Source organism: Micropterus salmoides, unplaced genomic scaffold (genome assembly GCF_014851395.1).
Source record: "Micropterus salmoides isolate LMB-PRFRI ecotype aquatic unplaced genomic scaffold, ASM1485139v1 Ms_hic_scaffold_1, whole genome shotgun sequence".
Taxonomy (NCBI): domain Eukaryota; kingdom Metazoa; phylum Chordata; class Actinopteri; order Centrarchiformes; family Centrarchidae; genus Micropterus; species Micropterus salmoides.
The window spans coordinates 57,031,444-57,046,723 of record NW_024040040.1 but is presented as its reverse complement, the minus strand read 5'-3'; the positions used below and the strand labels follow the sequence as shown (position 1 = coordinate 57,046,723).

Below are 15,280 nucleotides of genomic sequence, written 5' to 3'. Positions count from 1 at the left end.
CTGGCTCGATCGCCCTCTCTCTCAGTCAGTCAGTCGGTCACACGCTGAACTCATCAATAAGCTGATCAGTCAGTGAGCAGCTCAGGTGACTCTCCACCTTTACTGAACAACAACCTTCATGTTTCTGAGAACGTGAACAGGATTTTTACTCTGAAAGGCTGCAGATGTTTTGTGAGGTAGGAAATCTAACATGTTTGACAGGTCTTAAAGCGGCTATAATCTAATTATTTATGATAATAATAATGTGTGAAATGAAAAGGGTGTGTCAGTATCAACCTGGGAGAGAGGATATTTTTCTAGTGATAAAGGGTAGATGTGGGCATTAAATCAGAGTCTTTAATGAAACCACAGCCTGGTGGGTAGGACGTGGGTATAGAGGTCAGCTGCTGTCTCTGTCACGAGTCCATCTGTTTCATCCTGGTTGAGCTGAAGGAAGATCTTTACTGTGTAAAATCCACCCGTGGAGGGCCTCGATGGTGCTGGTGTCATCAGGAGACACAGAAGTGTTGAGTATCATCAGCGTAACAGGATGACGCCACCAAGGGGCAGCATGGAAAAAAATGCCACTGCTGTCTTTAAAGATCCATTCAGTTCACCTCATTCACAGGTGATATTTACACTGGGGCTGCTGGGGACGCTGGGGACACGTCCCCACCACTTTTTGAAAACATTTGTTAAACGATTTCTGAAAAATAGCTTGTTAACTAACAAGTAAAAATGCTTTAAGAAAAGTTTATTTGCACAATAAGAAAACGTGCAATGCAATTTAAAGATATAAAATAGAAATAAATGTGCCTTGTCCAAAAATAGTAACTTAAGCTAAAAGGGAAAACTGTGATATTTTCAACACATTCCTGCCACCTGAATATTTGTGTTTCCCTTTATTTAGATAAAGACATTTCCACCATAAATTTGTGCAGAACATTTCTCCAGAATGCAGTAAACTGAGTGTTTGATGCTAAATACAGGAACATTTAACACTCCTCCCCCCTCAAATATTTCAGCCTTGAATAACTTTTCATCAATACTGTGCATAGTAACGTCTCATGTCTGATGTCCCAACCACTTTTCAACACAAAGTGTGGCCCCTGTTTGTGTTTCAGACTTTAACACTGATGTGTTTAAATCAACATGACCTCACACCTAAACACCAAAACAGTGGTAGTTTGTCACGATCCTGTCCTGAGTGCTGTGTTTTTGGGTTTTGATTCTGAGGGTTTGGTTTTGTATCATCTGTTCCGTTTAGTTCTCTGTGAGTTTATTCTTTTATCAGTTAGAGATCTGTTATATAGTCTGTTGGCTTTTGGGTGTCAGTCCTGTCTGTCTGTGGTCTTGTATCCAGTCTTTGTGGTCTGTGTTGTTCTGTTATCTTGTCTTAGCCGCCCTGTCTTATTAGTTAGAATCCCTTTTGCTGTCAGTTTAGACTTAGTTTCAATTTGCTGGCTACCTTTAGTGTGCGTCCTCTACCTGATGTTACTGTTTGTCTGGTTATTATCTGTCAGCTGGTGTTTAGTGGTGTTTTGGTATTTTCCTGATTTCAGTTCTGTTCCAGTCTCATGTATTAGTTTCTGTACCATCATGCTTGAGTTCTGTCTGCTTGTCTATTAATGTTCTCTACCGATTTCATTAATTAATCTGGTTTTGATCATTCTGCTCTAGTCTCTATGTAGCCTTTATTATTATTATTCATCCACATCTTTAAGTTACTTAGTATCTGTCTTGTCTCGTATCTTAGTTCCTAGTTCGGTGTCTTAGTTCTTAGTCCTGTACCTTGTCTTAAGTGTTTACTCCTGCTCTGTGTTGTTTTGCACATGTCTGCTCTGTGTTCCTTGTTGGTGTTAGTTTATTTGTTTTCTGTCTGCTTGTGTTAGTTTATTTATATGACTCCTGAGGTTTAGTGTTGAGTAACTTGTGTTTTGTCCTTCCCCCCTCAGTAATCTGCCCTGCCTGCTAGTCTTTCTGTTTCCCCCTGCTCTCTCTCTGCCTGCCTGTGTCTTGTTGGCCTCATGTCCCTCACCTGTGTCTCCTCCCAGCTTGTTAACCCTGTGTACATATCCTTGCTTGTTTCCCACAGTCTTTGTCAGGTCATTGTAGCGTGTTTACGCTCTGTCCCATGTTGCAGTGTGTTGTCCTGTTTAGCCTGCCTTGCTTGTCTTGTCAGCTTCTGTGGTTTGGTTGATGAACTTTTTATCTTACTTGATGTTGACTATGATGTGGAAAGATATGAACCTATCACCAGTGTTGGGACACAGCTGTGGTCAGTTTTGTCCAACTCATCAGACAAAGTTCAGCTAGAGGAATGTTTTGGATAAATCGTTTTTTAACCTGCAGGAGTTCATCTGGATGCAGCTTCTGAACCAAAGCCAGCAAACTGAGGATGGGAGCAGCAGTGTGTAGGGAGGAGGTGAAGGGGGAGAAGAGGAGGAGCGTGGGGATGGAGGACAGCCTGACGTCAGCAGACAGAATCCGTCGATTCACCGTCAGACAGTTCGGATACAACGTCTTGAGTCTGGCTCGCCGAGGACTGAAGGTATGACGGCGACACCAGCAGGAGAGTAGCAGCTCCCACCAAGCGAGCGCTAGCTGCTAACGCCTCCACTGTTTCCAACGCAAACAAGATGGCTGCCGCTCTCGAGAACACACGTTCACAGTTCATGAAGGAAACATTTATCTTTTGATGATCGAATAAAGGGATAGTTCTGGGTTTTTGTAGTGGGGCTGCATGAGGTACTTATACGCAGTCAGTGTTTTTCAGCTGCAGTAGATGGCTGTACTGCTGTGGACAGGGTCAGCAGCTAATGTGTCTTCACCACCTGAAAGAAGAAAACATCTAGATCAGTTCAAGTGTACACTGTGTTTAGGATATTTTCAGAGCTTTACCTGTCGTCAGATGACCACTTCCTTTTGGATTATCTTTTCTCAACCATAGAACCGTATTTCTACACATAAACAACTTGGCTGGTCGCTGTTTAAAGGAAATAGATGCTGTAAATATTCTAGTTATAGCAGAGTCATTTAATACTTAGAAGCCTCTGACCACCTTTGTTTCCCCCTCTGAACATATTAGAGCAGCATCAACACAGATTATAGATCCAGTCCCTGACCTGCTTTTTCTGGTACTGCAGGAGGTCCCAGATGAACTGTGGGAGCTGTTGGAGTTGGAGAAGCTGAACTTGTCTCTCAACAGTCTGAAGGTCCTTCCTCCTCAGCTGGCTCTGCTCTCCAACCTGGTGGTGCTCAACCTCTGGGGCAACCAGGTGAAACATCTGGTTGCTGTCACCTCCATCAGAAACAGACAGTTTTATTAACCACATGACAGAGGCCAGTGGAGTTTGTTTTCGGTACAGTATGTTAAACTCTGCATCAGGTACATATACAACATGCATACATACTCCACATAGCATTGTGTAACAATACAAGAACACATTCAATCAATCAGTCAATCAGTTGTTGTTTATGTAGCACTTTTCATACAAACACATGTAAGACAAAATGCTCCACACTACAGAGCCATATAAAAACAGTAGTTTAAAAACAACAATAATGCAATAGTACCACCCGATATAAGTATAATAAGCACCTGGGAAAAAAAGAAGATCAAACCCAAACAGCCAAATGAGTAAAAACACCTAAAACACTAAAACCCCAGCACCCCAGAAAAAGAAGCACTAGAGAAGCAGCCCATCAATAGTAAAAGTATGATATAATAAATAAATAAAGTTAGTTAAAACTTACAGCTCAGTTATAAGCTTGGTTAAATAGGTATGTCTTTAGTTTGCGTTTACACATGTCCAGATTTCCTGCTGCTCTCAGCTCATCAGGAAGGGTGTTCCACAAACACGGGCCATAACATTGAAAGGACGCCTCACCATCAGTTTCAGTTTAGCTTTAGGAATAATTAAAAAGCCTTTACCGGAGGACCTGAGGGTTCTAGTAGGTTCATAAGGTAACAGCAAATCTGATAAGTATTCTGGACCAATACCATTAAGTGACTTATAAAGTAGTAAAAGGATCTTAAAATCAATTCTGAAATTAACTAGTCTTAGTCAAATGACGTGCAGCAGCGTTTTGAAGCAGCTGCAGTTTAGAGGTTTTAAAATCCTGTTTTAGAATCTCAGACTGCTGCTTCCGTGTATCATTAGTGCTCACATGGGTTACCACTGTATCCACCAAGGGGGTGGCTTCCAGTATATCCGGCAGAAATATATATCCTGGCAGAAATGTCAGTGACAGTGGCCCCGCGGATGCTGTCTGCCTTTTCCCCTCATTGCCTTGGACAGAGCCCAAGAGAGGAGGCAAGCACTGTGAATGTTTTTGAGATGCCACCACCTCCGGTGCTGGAGGTGGACTAGCAGGGAAATTACCTCCGTGTTGACCCCAGAAACACCTTCCTGGAGTAAATGCTCCATACTTGCATAGCGCCTTTCTAGTCTTTTCGACCACTCAAAGTGCTTTTACACTACATCTGCATTCACCAGTCACACACATTCATACACTGATCCTAAGTGCTCAAACAGAAACTAACCAGATCCAATTGAACCAATACTAGAGTAGAGCACTGGACAGTCTTAGGCCTGGCTCCTGTTCGCACACACTGGTCTTTAGTGTGGGGCTGAGCCCGCATTGTCCAGGGAGCAGTGTCATCCAGGTCTCTGCTGGAGGTCTCACCTGCAGCCACTGAGGTGCTTCGAGACTGGGCCACCATGGAATGGATATGGTGTCCTTCCTCCCTCAGCTGATAAAGCAAAGACACCTTTTTTTCCAGTTCAGCAACTATTTGGCTCAGTTGTAAACAGCTCTCACACAAATGAACAGGAGACATGACTGCAGGCATGACGGGTGCTCATTAAAATCCTTCGCTAAAATCCTCCTTCGATAATGTACCTCTTGCAGGGCTCCATGTTCAGAGACAAACTCATCAAGGTGGATTCCTCTCTCAGTCCGGAGACAACGCTAAAGGGTACCAGGTACTAGAGGGGTCCGGTTCAGTTCCGGTTTAACGAGTGGTGAATGCGTCTGTGGTTAATCACGTTGGTGAATGGTGTGTGAGGAAGCGACTAAAGGGAGCTCAACGTCCTGATGGCTTTGGGGAATAAGCTGTTTGTGAAGCATTTGGTCTTGGTGGAAAGTTACCTGTAGCGCCTCCCTGAGGTGGTGAGCAGGATGTGATGGATTGGAGATCTTTTTCTTCAATTTACAGTGGGGGGAGTGGATACTTTGGAGACAATCTGCTGTAGTTCCATTTGTATTTGGCTGTCCATGCTACCCTCCTATACTGTAACTGATGATGTGATAATGGACTCAAGGATAGCTGAGTAGAACAGAACAAGGAGATGATGCTTGTTTGCAATTTTGTGAACCATAGTTATATTCCAGGGTTACATATTAATGAAAATGTGGATGCAGCTTTGTAAAAGAGTGATTTTGATCTTCCATAAAGTCGCTGTGAAAGACAGATGAGGTGGAGATATCCTGATAGATCCTAAATTGACAGTGCCTGTCTGCATGATGCATAGTTATTTGGGACAGAAGACGTTATAGGACTGTTTTCACAGGCAGAGAAGTATGAGCGTAAACTCAGTGGCCCTCTTAAAAGCCAGAACGTGAAGGTCCGAGTCTGTCAGCGTGCCCGTGAGCAAGGCAGCGACCACCGCCTCCTCCCCAGGCAGCTGCTCTGCCTCCTGGATAAATAAAGGTTTTAATCCCCCTCTAATCCTCCAGGATCCAGTTTCTCTTCTCTGTCCTCTCTCCACCTTCCTCCTCCCTTCGTCAACCTTCAGTTCAACTCCACTGAGCAACAACACTAACAGTGTGAAGCGCCCCCTACAGGCTGCAGCCTTCATCACAGCCACACCATTCAGCTTCCATAGAGTCTCTCGTTTCAAAAGACATGAAAATTCATATTTTAAAACTTGAAATATGATCTTTCACATGTAAATGGGCCCCCTTATGTGAATTTTTCATGTGAAGATTTTATTAATTTGTTCCTTCCAGTAGATAAAATAATGTATTTTAACAGAAATGTGTTGTTAGAACTTTAGAATTCAGGAAATGTGGCATTTCTTCCTTTTTAATATTTGTTCTGAATTTTCCATTTGATGTAAGTAGAGTAAAATGTGAGGGTGACAGCCCTGATATGAGCGCCTGATGTTTTTGACTGTGTGCAGCTGAGCAGCCTGCCAGCAGAGATCGGACAGCTGAGGAGACTCAGAGTCTTGTTTGCCTACAGAAACAGACTGACTGAAGTTCCTGAAGAGCTGGGAGCCTGTACACAACTGGAGGTACTGCAAATACTTGGGGAAATACTTCTAGAACTGTTATGAATACTACTGCTGGTTTGCTCTTCCAAACTTTTATATTCAGACGCAGACTCAGCTTGGATCAGCTCATTTTGGAGTGCAGTAATTGCGATATTTAGGGTACTCCACTGATTTTTGCATTGCACTCCTACATCATTGTCAGATACATGATGGACGGTTTAAATCCCCCAGGCTCGATCTTTGATCCTGTATATTCACTATTTCTGTAAATGATGTAGGAAAACATTCACATCGAGGCAAGTTGCATCTCTATGCAGATGACATAGTTATACATTTGCCTAGCTCCAGGCTTAATAACAGCTCATTACAGTTCTCCTTAGTCTTCAATACCCAAAAAATCAAGCTTATAACATTCACTATAGCTCGCTCTTGGCAGAATCTTGGCCTTAGTACTTGGCAAAGTACCACATTACTTTGGTAGCCTCCTTAGCTATGCGGTCAGTAGTCATTGTACCCAGTCCAGCAGGCTGCTGCTCTTTAAAGTTCCCAGGGTGACTTCAATGTTGTGAAAGACCTTCTCATGCTGTGCTCCATTAACCTGGAACTCTTTGCAGGGGATCCTCCAGCTGGAGCTGCTAGCACCGTTTGCGGAGTTCAAATCCTTGATTACGGAGGTTTTTAAAGATGAATGTAAATATTTTAAATGACCAGGTATTCCATTAGTGCATTTTTAGTTGCATGAAGACATTTTAATGTACTGATTTTTATAGTGTGATCTTACTGTCACATATGCGTATATGTAAAGTGGTATGTTTTAATTATATTGTTGTCATTCCTTGACTTGCTGCCTTTTTTGGCCAGGGCGCCCTTGAAAGAGAGATTTTATCTCAGTGGGTCTTTTCCCCTGGTTAAATAAATTAAATTAAAAAATCTTCAAACAAGTATCATTTTTGTGATCTGGAAGTGAGTTATCTGCTTGGGGTGGCGGTGGGGCAGTGGATAGGACACATGCCTTTGGTGTGGGAGACCTGGGTTCAATTCCCAGTGGAACTCATGTGTCTCTGAGCAAGACACTTAATCCCTAGTTGCTCTAGAGGCACATGACCCCTGACATATTCTGTATAGCAATTGTAAGTCGCTATGAGTAAATGTAATCAGCTGAATGCGTGGCTTTACAGAGTTTTGTTTGACTCTGTTGTCTCTCAGGTGTTGAGTTTGGCCAACAACCAGCTGTCCTCACTGCCTGCCTCTCTCTCCAATCTGACCAGACTGAGGAAACTCAATCTCAGTCACAACCACATCGCTCACATCCCAGGCTGTGTCTACAACATGAAGGCTCTGGTACGTTCACATCACTCAGAATCAAAATCTCTCTGACTTCATCGCTCTTTTAGGCTCACAGATTCACACTTGCATTTCTGGGAAGTCAACGCATGTCCAAATCCACAATTCATCAAGTCCACAGGGATCCTTAAGATGACTTTCTGCCGACTGACAGTATAAAATGTCTTCCTGTCAGTCAATCACATTCTCTGTCCCTACAGGTGTTTCTCCACCTGGCCTGTAACCGTCTGGAGAACCTAGCAGAGAATATCCAGGCTCTGGTAGAGCTAAAGATCCTCATTGTGGAGGGAAACAGCCTCCACTCTCTGCCTAAGGCTCTGTGCTGCCTCACCAGGTAACCCCATCTAACAAGGTAACCCCATGTAACAAGGTAACCCCACCTCACCAGGTGACCCCATCTAACAAGGTAACTTTATCTAACAAGGTAACCCCATCTTCCAAGGTAACCCCAAGTAACTAGCGTCTCGGGCTACGTATGTAACCCTTGTTCCCTGAGAAGGGGAACGAGACACTGTGTCGGTGACGACACTATGGGAACGCCTCTGGGCGTGGCAGGGCTGAAATCATGAATGAAAGTACTCCAATCCTATTGGCATTGCTAGAATGGTAGCGTGTGACGACGTAACTGGAGGCATATATAAGCATGCCGGCACACCGGACACATTAGCTCTTTGCTATGAAGCAAGGCACTCCAGGCAGGGTGAGGTGTGGCGGACCGACGCAGTGTCTCGTTCCCCTTCTTGGGGAACAAGGGTTACATACGTAACCCGAGACATTCTCCTTCGAGGGAACTCGAACTACGTCGGTGATGACACTATGGGAACGAGAATACCCACTATGCCACGCTGAAGCCTCCGCCTGCCCCCCAGTGTAGGCACGACTAAGAGGAGAGCGCACGGGTGCCGGGTGCAGAAGGAAGGTCGAGACTGTAATACTGGATGAAAGTGTGAGGAGTGGTCCAGCCAGCTGCCTCACACAAATCCTGGAGCGATGCCCCTGTAAGGAGGGCCCTAGAGACCGCCATGCTTCGAGTAGAGTACACCCTTACGGCCATAGGTGAAGGTAACCCGCGCATCTGCCAGGGAAATGGTCTGAACGATCCAATTCAATTCAATTTTATTTATATAGCGCCAAATCACAACAACAGTTATCTCACAGTGCTTTTCATAAAAGAGCAGGTCTAGACCGTACTCTGTGATTTTATTTACAGAAGCCCAACAATTCCCACCAAGAGCAGCACTAGGAGACAGAGGCAAGGAAAAACTTCCTTTAAGAGGCAGAAACCTCGAGCAGAACCATGGCTCAGGGTGGGCGACCATCTGCCTCCACCGGTTGGGGTGAAGGAGAGAGAGAGAGAGAGAGAGAGAGGGCAGGAGAGGAACAGAGAGAAAAAGAGAGGGATGGAAGGAGAGAGAGAGAGGGGAGGGAGGCAGCCTACACAATATCCACACAGAGGCACAGACAGTAAAGGTGATGTTGCTATAGACTAAATGAAAAATGGTACAGATATTTATAATAGTGTTAATGGTAACAGTCGTAGTGTTAATGATTATAATAACAATAATAACAATAGGACTAGCAACAATAGTCGTTGCAGCAGAGGGTGTCGAGCAGGAACACGGGGGCAGCAGGTGACCCGCAGCCACAGATCCAGACTCCACAGCTCCAGAGCCAGAAACACCTGCAGGAAGTGATAGGAGGAGAGAGGAGAGGGATGAGAAAGCACAAGACTACCAGAAAGGGGAGAAGTTGTGTTAGTAACATGCAATAATGGGATGAGGTTGCATACAGAGGGAGAGAAAGTAGAGGAGAGAGGAGCTCAGTGCATCATGGGAAATCCCCCGGCAGTCTAGGCCTATAGCAGCATAACTAAGGGATGGTTCAGGACTCACCTGAGCCAGCCCTAACTATAAGCTTTATCAAAGAGGAAAGTCTTAAGCCTACTCTGAAATGTGGAGATGGTGTCTGCCTCCTGAACCCAAACTGGAACCTGGTTCCACAGGAGAGGAGCTTGATAGCTGAACGCTCTGGCTCCTAGTCTACTTTTGGAGACTCTAGGAACCACAAGTAACCCTGCATTCTGGGAGCGCAGTGCTCTGGTGGGGTAGTAAGGTACTATGAGTTCTTTAAGATAAGATGGTGCCTGACCATTAAGAGCTTTGTAGGTAAGAAGAATGATTTTAAATTCTATTCTGGATTTTACTGGAAGCCAATGCAGAGAAGCTAAGACAAGAGAAATATGATCTCTTTTCCTGGTTCCTGTCAGAACATGTGCTGCAGCATTCTGGGTCAGCTGAAGAGTCTTAACGGACTAGCTAGTAACAAATGCATGACTAGTTTTTCTGCATCATTTTTATACAGGATGTTCCTGATTTTCACTATATTACGTAGGTGAAAAAAGGCGGTCCTTGAAATTTGTTTAATGTGAGACTTAAACGACATGTCCTGATCAAATATAACTCCAAGATTCCTCACAGTGGTGCTGGAGACCAGGGCGATGCCATCAAGGGAAACTATATCTTTAGATAATGCGTCACGGAGGTGCTTAGGCCCCAGAACAATAACTTCAGTTTTATCTGAGTTTAACATGAGAAAATTACAGGTCATCCAGGTTTTAACATCCTGAAGGCACATTTGAAGTTTAGCTAACTGATGAGTTTCATCTGGCTTGATCGATAGATATAACTGAGTATCATCTGCATAACAATGAAAGTTTATGGAATATTTCCTGATAATATTGCCTAAAGGAAGCATTTATAAAGTGAAGAGGATTGGTCCGAGGACAGATCCTTGTGGAACTCCATGACTAACTATGGCGTGCATGGAGGACTCATCGTTAACATGTACAAACTGAAATCGATCTGATAAATAGCACTTAAACCAGCATAGAGTGGTTAATTTAATGCCAATGAAATGTTCCAGTCACTGCAATAGGATCTGATGGTCAATGGTGCTGAATAGAAAAAAGCTATGTGTCCGTTGTGCTGGCGTGCTTATGTATGCCTCCAGTTACGCTGTCACACAGTTCTAGCAACGCCAATAGGATTGGAGTACTTTCAGCCCTGCCACGCCCAGAGGTGTTGCCATAGTGTCGTTACCGACGCAGTTCGAGTTCCCTCGAAGGGGAACCCCATCTAACAAGGTAACCCCACCTCACCTGGTAACCTACCTCGCCAGGTAAATCACTTCACCATGGTATCCCCTCAGTAGATAACCCTGAATGCAAAACTACATTCAACGTTACATTCAGCGTAACCCTGTTGATTTGATTGATCTCCAGGCTGGAGTTGCTGAACCTGGACTTTAACGACATTAAGGATGTACCACAGGTAAAGTGCCAACAGAGCAGCTGCCGTGACACTTGTGAAGTTTGAAATCATCCAAATTAAACTGTAGTTTGGTGCGTTATAGACAGTGTTATATACTAATAAAACCAGTGACTTTGGTGATGATGATGATGATGATGTGTTCAGGAGATGCACCAGCTGTCCCGACTGGAGAGGTTGGCCTGCCATCCTCTGGATAAAGGGCTGCACATCATCCACAACCCGCTGCTGAAGCCCGTGAAGGAGGTGTTGGAGGGGGGGCTCAGCTCCCTCTTCAACTACCTGAGAGCTGTGTGAAGGTGGGGGCGGGGCTTTTACCTACCTGAGAGCTTGGTAATTGTGGGAGTGGGGATTTTAACTACCTAATTCAAATCAATTGATGTGAATTTCATTTATATAGCGCCAAAACAACAGTTATCTCATAGCGCTACTCATAAAAGAGCAGGTCTAGATCGTACTTTGTGATATTATTTACAGAAAACCCAACAACTTTACCTACCTGAGAACTGGGTAGAGGAGGGGTGGGGCTTTAATTACCTGAGAACTGGGTAGAGGTGGGGTGGGGCTTTAATTACCTGAGAACTGGGTAGAGGTGGGGCGGGGCTTTAATTACCTGAGAACTGGGTAGAGGTGGGGCGGGGCTTTATTTACCTGAGAGCTGGGTAGAGGTGGGGCGGGGCTTTAATTACCTGAGAACTGGGTAGAGGTGGGGCGGGGCTTTATTTACCTGAGAGCTGGGTAGAGGAGGGGTGGGGCTTTAATTACCTGAGAACTGGGTAGAGGTGGGGCGGGGCTTTAATTACCTGAGAACTGGGTAGAGGTGGGGCGGGGCTTTATTTACCTGAGAGCTGGGGCGAGTTCAGCGCCGACAAAACGTAGCAAAACGTTTTTTTCAATGGAAACGGTTGTGCCTTGAACACCCTGCTGTGTACGCAATCGCACTGCATTTTCTTGCCTTTCTAACGCCGTTGTTTTTACAAACTTGTGGCAGCTGATTGGATAACACCTAAGACACACCCACCAAACGGGAGAAAACATACCTCGAAGCCCGTTGCAGAACTCAAGGAAACATGTCGTTCAATCAGAAAACGTTGCAAACCGGCGCAAAACGTTTTGAGATGGAACTCGCTCCTGGGTAGAGGTGGGGCGGGGCTTTAATTAGAGAGCTGGGGCGAGTTCAATCTCAATACATTTTTCACCGGTTTGCAACATTTTCAGATTGAACAACATGTTTCCTTGCAACATTGTGCAACGTTCTGCAACGGACTTCGAGGCATGTTTTCTCCCATTTGGTGGGCGTGTTGCCCAATCAGCTGCGACAGGTTTGTAAATACAACGGTGTTAAAAAGGCAGGAAAATTCAGTGCGCTTGCGTACACAGAGGGGTGTTCAGGGAACCACCATTTCCATGGAAAAAAACTTTTTGCTGCGTTTTGTCGGCACTGAACTTGCCCATGGATAGAGATGGGGCTTTAATTACCTGAGAGCTGGGGCGAGTTCAGTCTCAACGTTTTGCACCGGATTGCAAGGCTTTCTGATTGAACGACATGTTTCCTCGAAATGGTGTGCAACATTGCACAACGGGCTTTGTGGTATGTAATTTGCTTTTAATTCATTTATAATAAATAACATTTTGCTATTGCTTTGTTTTGTCGGCGTTGAGTTCAACCCTGGGTGGACCGGGCGTTTTTACTACCTGAGAGCATGTTCCCCTTACTTTTACAGTTTGGGTTTGTTATTAATAACAAAATATTTGAAAAGTTTCAGTCTGGTTTTAGGAAGTACCACAGCACACTGAGACTGCCCTGCTTAAAGTCACCAATGACCTTTTAATGTCTGCTGATGAAGGCATGTGCTCAGTCCTGGTACTCCTGGACCTTAGCGCTGCTTTTGACACCATTGATCACAACATCATGTTAGACAGACTGAGGCACTGGGTGGGGATCTCTGGTTCTGCCCTAGAATGGTTTTCATCCTACCTGTCAAATAGGAAGTTTTGCGTGTCTGTAAACAACTATGTCTCCTCGTTCTGTCCAGTTAAATATGGTGTGCCTCAGGGGTCGGTCTTAGGACCCATTTTGTTTTCCTTGTATCTGCTTCCCCTTGGACATATTATCCATAAACATGGTATTTCTTTTCATATTTATGCTGATGACACACAAATATACTTGCCCGTCAGATCCACAGACCAAATATCAAATAATTTCCTCCAGCTGAACTCAGACAAAACAGAAATCCTGGTCATCGGGTCCCAGCAGATGGCAAATCAAATACTGCCATCTGCTGGTTCCCTAGTAAATCACATTACGCCTGTGGCAAAGAACCTTGGTGTTTGGTTTGATAGTCATTTAAATTTCGAGCAGCACACCACAAAGCTTGTTCAATCATGTTTTTATCAACTTAGAAATATAGCTAAAATTCGATCTATGTTAACTTTTAAAGACACCGAGACCATTTTACATGCCTTCATCTCATCACGCCTGGATTATTGCAACAGCCTTTTCACCTGTTTAACCCAAAAATCTACTGATCGACTCCAGACTGTCCAGAACTCAGCTGCCAGGCTTTTAACCAGAACAAAGAAATATGACCACATTACTCCTATTTTAGCTTCACTACACTGGCTCCCAGTATGTTTTAGAATTGACTTTAAAATTCTATTGATCACTTTTAAAGCTCTTCATGGCCTCTCGCCTTGTTATATTTCTGACCTTTTAGTCCCATACGCACCAGCACGTACCTTGAGATCCTCGGGCAGAGGTCTGTTGTCTGTTCCAGAGTCTCGACTGAAAACTAAAGGGGACAGAGCGTTTGCTGTCAGGGCCCCGAGGCTCTGGAACAGCCTGCCCGAGGAAATCAGGTCGGCTGAGTCAGTGAACTCTTTTAAGTCCCTTCTTAAAACATACTTTTATAGGAGAGCTTTTCCCGATCTTATTTGACTTTATTTTATCCCTTTTATTTTATTGTATTTTACTAATTTTATATTTATCTGTATTTTAGTCTTTTCAATGTTTTCATGCTTTTATCTTGTATTGTTTTTGTATAATTGTCTCTTGGGTATTATTGTCTTTACACTTGTTAAAGCACTTTGTAACTTGTTTTTGAAAAGTGCTCTACAAATAAAGATTATTATTATTATTATTATTATTATTATTATTATTATTATTATTTCTCTAAACACTGTCTAGCCACCAGAGTCCAGAAGAGCAGAGTTGTTTCAAGAGTGTTGAGCTTAACAAACAGCACCAAGCTGGCGATTAGTGCATCAACAACACAGCAGAGAATAACATCAAACTTCTATTCTTCATATTTCTTTCGTTTATTTAATATCACTGTTAACATGGAAATGCAATAAACAGTTGAATTCAATAAAACCTGACTTACCTGTTCCACTGCATGGTGTTTTGTAAAAAATCATTGCATACTTCATACTTCCCTTAACTGAATTCACACATGACTGTCCACAAACTTGTGGCCAAGTAGTCTATCTCTCAACATGTTATGTGAAAACAGACATCTAATAAAACCTGTCATGGAATGTAAAAACTGTAAAAGCTGGTTTTACTTGCAGTTGGTTTGATCTCTTTAAACTTTATTTTACTGGACTTCAGTTGTTCTTTTCCAGTAATTGTGTGTCTTATTATTGTTCACAGTAGTAGCAGTAGTAGTGGTAGTATAAAAAGTAGCAGTGGTGGTAATAGTGTCCTCTCTCCTGCCCTTCCTCAGGTCGTCCAGCAGGTGGCAGCACAGAGCAATAAATCCTCCCTGAATAGAGCACTTTGTTTCCTCGCTGAAACACAGAGCAGCTTTTATTTACTGAGCGTCCATTGGTCACTTGATGCCGTTTAAAGACACGAAGTCTCATTAAACATGTGAACTATCTGTAGGAAGTATGTGACAAACATTCCACCTTTATTTACACCCTCTGCTTTTCACGTGTTGACTTTTCTTTTTAATGTATTAATAAGTGTCACGACTCACCAACAGACAGAATCCACATGTTCACGCACACCCAGACATTTTAAATAAATAAAAATATATAACATACTCTTTCCGCAACATTTCTACATGTTGTCTGGCTGCATCTCTCTCTGGATAAAGAACGTGTACATCTGAATATGTATGAATGTATATGATGCATTCACATCATGGTGGCCTCACTGATTAACAGTGTGTGTGAATAAAAACGTCTTTCGGTCAATAGAAACGCTGAATGTAAAAGGAAAACATCAGTTTGATGGCTCAGAAGTCTTCAGCTGCAGGAACCAGCAGGTGGCAGCATTCGGCCCTGCTCAGACTCCTCTGCTCTGATTCACTGATCATCATCTGAAGTCTCAGCTCACACATCCCG

General features: G+C 43.6%; 1 protein-coding gene across 1 annotated transcript; it reads left to right on the top strand.

Moving 5' to 3' along the window:
* The first annotated feature begins 19 nt into the window (after nt 1-19).
* Nucleotides 20-11,450, top strand: LOC119897605 (leucine-rich repeat-containing protein 30-like). Its single transcript, XM_038711433.1, has 8 exons — nt 20-176; nt 2,332-2,530; nt 3,126-3,257; nt 6,168-6,281; nt 7,467-7,601; nt 7,805-7,938; nt 10,885-10,933; nt 11,078-11,450. Exons 2-8 carry the CDS (start codon nt 2,378-2,380, stop codon nt 11,225-11,227), a joined length of 867 nt encoding a protein of 288 aa, XP_038567361.1. The 5' UTR covers nt 20-176; nt 2,332-2,377; the 3' UTR covers nt 11,228-11,450.
* The last annotated feature ends 3,830 nt before the right edge of the window (nt 11,451-15,280 follow it).

Excerpts from the sequence above, each read along its gene's own strand:
- LOC119897605 (XM_038711433.1), top strand. The coding sequence starts at position 2,378 with ATGGGAGCAGCAGTGTGTAGGGAGGAGGTGAAGGGGGAGAAGAGGAGG. Across the intron at positions 2,531-3,125 it reads TGGCTCGCCGAGGACTGAAG|GAGGTCCCAGATGAACTGTG; the intron begins GTATGACGGCGA and ends CTGGTACTGCAG. Across the intron at positions 6,282-7,466 it reads GAGCCTGTACACAACTGGAG|GTGTTGAGTTTGGCCAACAA; the intron begins GTACTGCAAATA and ends GTTGTCTCTCAG.